Genomic DNA, 9,414 nt, shown 5'->3' with positions numbered 1-9,414 from the left:
TTTGGTAACCCCAGTCAAGCACCTGCAGCAATGACATTTACACCCAACACTACACTGTTTTTAAAAGCAAACTTCTATGCTGGAGCTTTGAAACTCCAGTGAAGGAGCTGCATTTCCATTCTTAAATTACAGATCTACAGCTACCCCCACACACATGGCTGGGAGCGCATGACCATGAAGGGTAGGTGCACACAGATCTCAGCAGGAACGCTCCAGGCTAGAGAAAGCAATTTAGATCCAGGACTGTTGCTCAGGAAAACATGCTGACGCACAGATGTTAAAAGAACCCCCAGCTGCAGCAGAGGCGCCTCAGTAGACCCTCAAAATTGGTCAAGCTGCACAGTTCCCGACAGGACTCCCAGGAAGATACTCTCTTCAACCAAAGGGCAGGACCATGTCTTTAATGCATAGCTGGGCACATATGTTTAGCATTCCTGCTAGGCACCTGGTTTTGTTAGCGTCACTGCTTTGGTCACTTGTGGAATGAGGTGCTGAAGGGTGAACAGTGTCTATTCTCACCTCTTTGCAGCGTGCTGGGGCCGACCCATGAGCCTTCACCTCACAGAGATCTAACTCAAGACTAGTACACAGACGAACCTCTGCTTGTCATGCAATTCTTGATCTAGCTGTTTAAGTAGAAGCTAAAGGAACAGAGATTCAGTGGCTAAATCATATGCAAGGTGACTTGAAGACACCTAGCACTAGAAGATTCCCAAAGCTATCAGGGCTTAAGAAGAAATTGCATTTTCCAATTATGCCCACTGAGGGGCTTGTGCCTTCTCTCTCTGATGAGTTATCAAGCAAATTTTTCCATGTCTCAAATAAGTCCTGAAGATGCTGTGAAACAGCCACCCCTTCCCACCTTATTCTAGCAAGCCTGACTGAATCTAGATCTTGTGATTCTAATATTCTGGAGCTTTGGCCAGCAGGGAACATGCTATCCCAAATGATGTTATTAAATCAATGTACCATTTCATCTGAATGGTAGGAGTAGTTCTAGCATAAAACAGACAAAAAAGGACTTTCAAAGCAGTAGAAAAGCCAGGCACACATTAAGGTAGTCTCCCACAGGTATGTAGGAAAGTGTAACTTCTTCAGGTTCCCCATCAGGATATCTGTCGCCAGATTTTCCAAATGGAACAGTTATTTAGAGTCTAAACATCCTTTGGATATGCTGATTCTAAGTGCTATATCTTGGGCAGTTTTGCAGGCACAGCTCTTCACTGCTAGTTCCTCATATGCTATCCCTTACAGCCTGAGAAGTTTATCATGAGATGTCTGATGCAGACTACTATCTATCCTTTCTACATTCTTCTTCCTGAACATCTGCTATTGAACTCATCACCTACATCTAGCAATTAACGTGGTACCCAACACCATTAATTTACAAACATACCCCAGAAAAACTAAAACATCCATAAATACAGAGATCTAGTTGCTATTTTTTCCTTAAATCATCAGACTGTCAGTGTATGTTCTCTCTCCTGTCTTTTTATGAAAAGAATGCAGAAACCAATCCTCAGAAATAAAACAAAAATGAACAAAATGGTTTTATATTTTCATTATTTTAAAGCACGTCGTAATTTAAAATCCTGACTATAAGTGCAAAGGCAACCCTCTGCAAGCTCTTAAGCTCCATACTGCGGACACAGCTAGCTGTTCAGCCATGTCATTTCTTGGGTCCAGGACACAGTAGGTGCTTGGTCAGAAAGAACCACATTTACACACAGTCTGATTAACATTCGATTTGTTTGACACTGGGTCTGCTCTAGTCCTGATCTTCTGATTGAATTTTGGGGATAAAGGCAGAGTCCCAGGTAAAGCCTTCAGACTGGTGACAGCGCTGCTGCTGCCAGCAGTCCTGCCAGAGAAGACATTTTAAGTAACAGGTCCCCACAAGGAGCTACTGGGTGCTTACTGGGAGCCAAGAAGCAACTGCATTCCTGCACTACTCCTAAAAGAAGCTGTTGGAGGGATGAAGGGAGAGAGGAGTGGCAAAAATGTGTTCTGCACACAAGCACAGTCAACTCTACCCCAGTGAGGATCCTGCAGAGAGAACTGCACAGGGAAAAGTCATATTAAGACTGCAAAACAGCAATGTTTTCCCAGAAGCAGAGGACCTTGTGAATTAGAGTCCCAGGCGGGAATCCTTGCAGGACCACCTTCAGCAAGTCCCAACCTGCCACTGAGTGAAAAACCTTTCCATCCTAGCACTGCAGACCCAGAAAAGCAGCAGAAGTACTTCAGCACGAGCTGGATTAGGGCCTCCTTGCTGTGTGCTGCTCACAGAAGCACCTACAGAATATGCCCTACCATGAACCTCCTTGCACTACAAGGTCCCTACCTGGATTTATGAGGCTGGGGGAAAACTTCTTCCTCCACTGAATCTCACAGAGAAATTAAGTATTAACTATCATCAAGCTCTGCATAAGGGTTTTTTAAATTCATGGGCAGAAATGGGACAGAGATCCTCTGCCATTCCTATGTGGATCCTAGAACGAACTAGAATAGGATTCTTTCAAAGACAGGTGAATGATGTCCAGTCAGTCTCACAAGCAAACTGTACTGACTACCTGTACCATATGCTGTGGCAAAATCGTGAAGCAGTAGACACTTTTACGTTCTTATTTCCAGGTTTCTCTTATCTTTATCTCTGATAAGAACAAAATTTTACTGAACACCTACCTAGCCTCACTGGAAGCAAGCAGCTGGCAACTTTCCAGGGAAGGGTGCAGAACTAACCGCTTGTCCCAAAAGCTGTTTGGAGCACACTTCACTGGAAGTGAATGACAGTGTCGTATTTGTCGCCAAAAAGTTGCATCTAGATCAGAAGTACTAAGTGTGGACACTAAGGTTCTAGGGCATCCCCTCTATGTTAAAGAGGAAACGAGACTGGAAGCAACAGACTACAGGGTTCTACAGTTCACAAGCGCTTGCACTTGCACAATCAAATTTAATCTTCAAGCACTGTATGTGGTGCAAATCCTGGCCTGTGAACAAAGTCGCCTTTACCTTGGATTTACAGAGACCTGAAATCCCAGTCTGAGAGTTACACAGTAGAAGGATGCCCAAGGTCCAGTTCAAGGTCAGTGGAAAGTGAAATACAAAGAGCAACTGTGGTATTGCTAAACACAGATCACGTGCAGAAAGCATCACTGCCCCACATCAGGTACGGAGTATTTAGTGCTTGGGGCTTACACTTATGAGCAGGGTAAACAGGTTGAATCCTGCTGGAAGCATCACAAGTCCCAGCTATTGGAAAATCCAGCTAGGGACAGACCAAGCCATTCTCAGCTCCAGGCATCCTACTTGATGCACAAGATCCCTTGCTGTGCCAGCCTGGCCTGGAACTGCTGGTTTAGTAGCTTTATGTGAGGTAGTTGCACCACCTGCTGTCTGCTGTGAAGCAAGTTACCACTGTCTATTAGAACATCATTAAAGACAATCATTATTAACAAAAGTTTTCTTCTTCAGAACCAGTTGGCATAATCTCTCCAGGGAAGTGGTGGATTCCCCAACACTGGACACTTTTAAGATTCAGCTGGACAGGGTGCTGGGCTATCTTGTCTAGACCGTGCTTTTGCCAAGAAAGGTTGGACCCGATGATCCTTGAGGTCCCTTCCAACCTGGTATTCTATGATTCAGTTTTTTTGCAGGACATGCTCTTGATTAAAGTCATCAAGAAAGACTTCACATCTGAAAACTATGAAGCAAGATCAACAGAGGGCCAGTCTAGTCAAAACGGTTCAGGTTCTCAAACAGAATATGAGAAGTTAACTTTCACACCCAGCTCCTCTCAGGAGAAAGATCACACTGTTATTTATCCCTTTGGAAAGCTCTCTCAAGTTATTTCCGCTCCAAAAACTAGCACTGAACAGAACTTTCAAAGAGGTGAAAATTCAGCCACGCAAAAAACCAGCCACCTGCCCAACACCACTTGTGACTTAGCAGAAAGGAAAAAGACACATCTTAAATCCCGCACCATCCCCCTTTCCCGGACAAGGCTGCAGCACTAACTGATCCAATCCAATGGGGCAAAGAGATAAGATTCCTACGAAAAGCCATAATACTATAAGTCTTCTTAGGATATGGTGTCTTGTTCACGCATGAAGGCAGACAAGACAGTATGCTCTCTTGGCTGGCACAAGCCAGGTCGCAGGAAGATTCCCTTAGTCCCAAAGATCCCTCAAAAATAATTGGGCATGCAGTAGCAAGGTCAGTGTGGGTCTAAAAGGAAGGGAGTTCAGAAGACAAATGACCTCTGCTTGATGAAGCATAGGTGCATAATGTGCAGACAAAAGGGAATCAGAAAAACAGTTTATTTAAAAAACAAAAAATCCCCCCCTCAAATACCCACATACTTTCTGATGAACTTATTGCTCAAGCTAGATCTCCTGTGATACTGCTCTCTCCCCTTGGCTTTTAGGGCCAGAAGTACTCATGCATCTCTGTCATTCCTCCAACCAACATCATTTGGCTATGTTTAATTGGTCCCAAATACCAGCATTTAATTCTCTCCTCACTGTGCACACAGAACATGGAGGTCACCAAGCACAAAGGCTCCTTCTTAATGGGACAAGTCTACAGATTTATATATAGTCATCTGCTCCCACCAAGATGGGAGTTCCTACTTAGCAGAACCATAAAGTATGGGAAGGTATATCCATCTTCTCTTTTGAAGTCAAAGCCTAAACAACACTAAAATCATCCCTGAGCCACTCAGCCTGCAGTCCAGACACGTCCGTGCTCATTCTACAGCTCATGGTTTACACTCTGAATATACAGCCTTCAGGATTCCCTAATAAGCTTTCCATAGCATTTCCCAGTCTCACCACGCCGTTCTACTTCCGCTGAACCAGGGCTCGTCTTCCAAGTTCACTCTCTGTGAAGGGGATATTGCCTGTTTCTTGTGCAGCATCTACAGATCCACACTGCAGAAGAACAGCAGGACTCTCTCACCAGGCCCTGGCTCCCCTCTGCGTGGTCACAGACAGAAACTCTTGGACCTTCCTCCTAGATAGCTGTCATGCAGGTTTGGTAAGAATAGAGCAGGGGGCTTTGTGCTTCATGTTCAGTCAGTGTTGTTGTGGGGTTTCAACATCCTCTTCCTCCTCCTCACCATGTTCAGTGTGGCGCAGCAGCAGCTCCAGGTCAGGGTCAGAGCTGGCCTCTTTGTGTAGCTTCAGTGCTTTTTCACCTGCATGCAGACAGCCCATTTAGTGACAAACTCGCTAGAGTACCCATCAAACCTGGCGTTTGCAAGGAGCTGGAACTAGACACAGCTCCTAGCGATGCTACGAGAATGCCTACAGAGAAACAGAAAGGGATTTAAAACAGAATCACCTTTAGAATTCATGGCTTTGAGAATGACATGTAGGGAGATTCCTGACAGACAGACAGCAAAGCCCAGCCAGTTCAAGAGACTGAGGCGGTCTCCCAGCAAATGTGTGGCGAGGAATAAAATGCAGATTTCCTGTGGAAACAAAAAACATGACAAATGGCAGGGCAGAATCTGAGGAGATATGCATGAGACGTTTTACAGCTCAAGCCTAGGTCAAGATGCCAAGCTGCTAGTTTCCATCAGCACATTCTTCCATGTGCAGAGTTCTAAAAACAGTTTCTAGAAACAGAACAACCTGTTAAACCGGGATGTGGGATTTTAAGTCCTCTGACTGTGTAACTTGGCTACATGGGAAACCTGCGACTTCCAGATCGGACAAATTTCACATTTTCACAAATTTCACAAATTTCAGCTCAAAAGTATGTGTGCTGGATTCTTCAAAGGAGGGAAGAATGTGCCAAACTAGGTTAAAGAGATAGCTCAAACCAGAGGTTTGTTCATATCCAGGTCTGATGCAAGAGCATGCCCTTCTCACCCCTCCTCCCTCCCGCACCATCCATCACTCACAAGGCCCACGTGTTTTAGTCTATCCCAAATCCCACCAAACTTTGGACCTTAATGGTACTTCTTACAAAACAGCCATTAGTCTCTGCCCCTTGCTGTCAGGAGCCAAGGGACTTCACTGCAGAGACTGCAAGGCAAAGCATCAAGCTCCTGTGCAAGGAGAATGACAATAACAGGAGATGATTTCTAAGGAAGTTCCCACCACATGAGGCCCAGTAGGGATGACTCAGTACTTGCCTTTTAGTATTAGCACAGGAACCATGCCTTACCTTAAAAATGCCAGCAATGGAAAGGGTGAGGCTAGATGTTCTGGAAACCAAGAGGAACTCAGAAAAGCCTAGACCAAAGGCAAGAATTCCACCCAAGAACAGCTTCCCTACCAGAGAGAACAGCATTCCTGCTTCATGGAAACGGAAGAGCTTCTCTGATACGGACAAAGGCAGGCCTAGGAACAAGACAGTGAGTAGCAGAGTACCTTTCCCAACTCCCACTCACAACAAGATGGGGGTGGGCTGCTCACATTCCAATATCAGGAGGATGTGGAGCCAGTTCTTCACAGCCCTTACTTCCACAAGCGTGGCAGGCTACTATTCCTACGCACTCTTTAATGTTCTGCCAGCAAAAGGTGTATCTGGGTCCTTGTAATTCCAGGTCTCTAACTACTTTGTAAAGTTCATAGCTGTTCACTTATCTAAACGAAGCATCTCAAACAAAGAACTGCTAAGCAATCTCCCCAACCACTCTATAAAGCTATCCCTGCTTTCTCTAATTAACTCACGCACCCTCAAACACCGCAAAGAGCGGGAAGAGCCCCAGGAACATGAGCGGCTGCAGGTGAAACATGATATCAATGGGGTTCTGGAGCCCTGAAAGAGGAGAATCAATAACAGACCAGGTAGCAACAAGCCAGGGAATAACATAGCTCCTAGAGCCTTTATTAATACCATTCTTAGACATACACCTTATTTGTAATGCCCACGCCTGTGCTGCTGCAGAGGCCAAGCCACCTTTGTTACCCATCAACAGATAACCCCTGCCCCAAGTTTCAAACACTGTCCCTTACACAAGATGCTTTGTTTCTGCAGCAAGGGCTACCACCTCCTTATTCCCCTCCCCGTTACCACCACCACCACCACCCGCTTCCTAACACCCTACGTACCCAGTTCAGCCTTCTGCATAAGTATCTGCGTGAGAGTCCAGCGAATACCCCCAAGGAAAGAGGCACACAGCACCAGCATGAACCCCTGTGCGTTGAACTGTGTGGACTTGTAGGTGAACATGAAGAGGCCCCCAGCGATGAGCAGAACCACCAGCAGCAATGCCACCCTCTAGATGAGAGCAAACACAAGGCCACTACAGACTCCTGGAGCTGAACAGAGACAGACACCTCCTCGCCTTCAGATTCATCCACATAACTGCATTCTTCCTCTGCTTGTACGTTTCTTGTACGTTCAGGCCTATTTCCCTGGGCCTGACCTTCTCCCTCCCTAAAGCATTGCACGGGACCCTTACCACTTCCTCCAGCTTGAAGAGCAGTGAAAAAAGCAGGATGAAGATAATGGCAGAGGATTTGGTCATCGTGTATCTGTAAGGACCAAAATGCGCTGTCAGTCTCCTCCAACGTACTCCTTCCCAGCAAAGTACTACTAGGAACCAGATCACCCACTTCTACATTGCTAGCAGCAAGCTATCAGAGGCCCTGCATGCCAACCCCACCAAGCCATACACCCAGATAAGAAACTGACCCTGACAAAGCACTTTGTAAACCCCACCACAGGGCTCCCAGGGAAGATGGTGTTTGTACTCACAGGGAGACAGTGACGTATAGGAAGCTCCAGTTACTCAGCCCAATATCCAAGGAAGTTGACAGAGCTAAAGAATCAAAGAAAAAATCCTGAAGTTAACTGTCTTCCACTACATAAAAAACCAAACCAAAACAACAACAAAAAACCCCTGCTACTTGACCATGAACATAGAGAGCAGAGCAGACCCAGAAAAAAAACCCCAACTTTTTCCTCAGGTTAACTCTTCCATACCAATATAGCTCAGATACCCTCAACTCTTTATGCTTCTGTCCTGTTCCCTGTGATTTAAGTTGCGTTCAGCACTGTGCTCACTGAAGATACGCTACGCAAAAGTGCAGGAATAACCCTTGCTCTCCCTGTGACTGAAAGCCATCACAGATCTGCACAAAGTCTTTTTTGAATATATCAGAGCATGATAAGTGGTAACCATGAGAGCCACTGCAAGAAGCCTGAAGAAGCAAGTCTGACAACAATCACCCTTAATCCCGGTGCAGCTCTAGTTACAGTCTATTCTCCCTTAGACATAGGCTTCCTACCACAGGAAACAGTTCTACTGGCCGGTGGCATACTATGCTGAAAGGCAGTATCGCTACAGATGTGGAGAAAGCATTTTTCAAGAAACCATGGGGCATGTCATGTAAGGTATCGCAAACCTTGCCAGAGATCTTAGACCAGATGCTGTTCTGCGGGAGACAGTACGACAACAACTGAAACAACGCAATATAGAGTCAAAGAATCGCTGAAGTAGCTAGAGTTCTGTGCTCCGAGTAGGAGCTTTGCTCCTCAGTCTCAGCTACAGCAGTTTTGTGTGTCACGTACGATGAACTTCTGTATCATAAAGACAAGCTCCAACCAGAGAAAGCTCCTGAAATAACATAAATGCGTAGCTTGACACCGATGTTAAAGAAGAAAAAATAACTCGCAGAGACAACTTACGGAGGTACCGTACAAGATTCTTATTGTATGTTCTCACGTGCCAGCGGTTCCTTCAGGAAAATACGTTCAGCACGGCCTCTCCGTGTTCTAACTATTTTTTGTTACGGCCAATAAAGGTAGCACGCCTAAAGCTTTAGGTAACCCCTACACCTACCCTGCACCTGGTCAGGGACCGCGCGGGACGCTGCCGCCGTGCTGGGCACCCGCGGGACCGATCCCGCTTCACGCCCACCCCGCGGGCGGCGGCAGACGGCCCGCCTGCTGCGGGCGCTGCGGCACGCCCGGGCCTGAGGGCCGGCCCAGCACCCCGGCCCGAGAGCCGCGCTCAGGCGCGGCTCCGGAGGAGGCCCGAGAAGCCGCCACGGCGGCCAGAGCGGCGCGGGCAGCCTGGAACAACCGCCCCGCCGGCCCCCCCCGCCCCGCCGTACCTGCGGGAGCCGCCCGGCGGAGGCAGTCGGCCCAGGAGAGCGCAGCCCGCGGCCGCCCGGAGCGGCACCGCGCCAGGGCGCGGGCGAGCGCCGAGAGGCCGAAGATGAGGAGGAGGTGCAGCAGGGTCACGAGCAGCGGGAAGGGGAAGCTCTGCGGGACCGACAGCCGCCGTCACTGCCGCCGCCCGCCCGCCGCCGCCCCGCGCCGCCCCGCCGCCCCGCACCTTCATGAGCCACTTGTTGTAGAAGGTGATGCCGATGGAGAAGCCGTAGTAGAGCAGCACCAGCGGCGCCACCAGCGCCGCGCCGCCCGCCCCCGCCGCCATGCGTCCCGGCTGCC

At 47.8% G+C, this 9,414-nt stretch overlaps 1 protein-coding gene across 3 annotated transcripts; it reads right to left on the bottom strand.

The window, feature by feature from the left end:
• Positions 1 to 4,304: 4,304 nt before the first annotated feature.
• On the bottom strand, positions 4,305 to 9,400 carry SLC35H1 (solute carrier family 35 member H1). 3 transcript variants are annotated; one of them, XM_075721034.1, is made up of 9 exons: positions 9,299 to 9,400; positions 9,075 to 9,225; positions 7,714 to 7,777; positions 7,418 to 7,490; positions 7,065 to 7,233; positions 6,688 to 6,771; positions 6,175 to 6,350; positions 5,344 to 5,473; positions 4,305 to 5,197 (listed from the first exon to the last, which is right to left on the bottom strand). In XM_075721034.1, the coding sequence occupies exons 1-9, from the start codon at positions 9,398 to 9,400 to the stop codon at positions 5,076 to 5,078; spliced, it is 1,071 nt and encodes a 356-aa protein (XP_075577149.1). In that variant the 3' UTR covers positions 4,305 to 5,075. The 3 variants fall into 3 exon arrangements, with proteins under 3 accessions (XP_075577149.1, XP_075577150.1, XP_075577151.1); XM_075721035.1 differs by lacking the exon at positions 6,688 to 6,771; XM_075721036.1 differs by lacking the exon at positions 9,075 to 9,225 and having other exon boundaries at positions 9,299 to 9,332.
• Positions 9,401 to 9,414: the final 14 nt, after the last annotated feature.

This window comes from Pelecanus crispus, chromosome 14 (assembly GCF_030463565.1).
Source record: "Pelecanus crispus isolate bPelCri1 chromosome 14, bPelCri1.pri, whole genome shotgun sequence".
NCBI classification, from domain to species: domain Eukaryota; kingdom Metazoa; phylum Chordata; class Aves; order Pelecaniformes; family Pelecanidae; genus Pelecanus; species Pelecanus crispus.
The sequence above is the reverse complement of the archived record's forward strand: the minus strand, read 5'-3'. Positions and strand labels throughout refer to the sequence as shown.

What these genes read in the sequence shown, in the direction of transcription:
- SLC35H1 (XM_075721034.1), bottom strand. Translation starts at nt 9,400, where the DNA reads ATGGCGGCGGGGGCGGGCGGCGCGGCGCTGGTGGCGCCGCTGGTGCTG. An exon ending in CCGCCGGGCGGCTCCCGCAG is followed by an intron (nt 7,778 to 9,074) that starts GTACGGCGGGGC and finishes TTGATTCTTTAG; the next exon opens with CTCTGTCAACTTCCTTGGAT. An exon ending in GCTCTTTGCGGTGTTTGAGG is followed by an intron (nt 6,351 to 6,687) that starts GTGCGTGAGTTA and finishes TCTTGTTCCTAG; the next exon opens with GCCTGCCTTTGTCCGTATCA.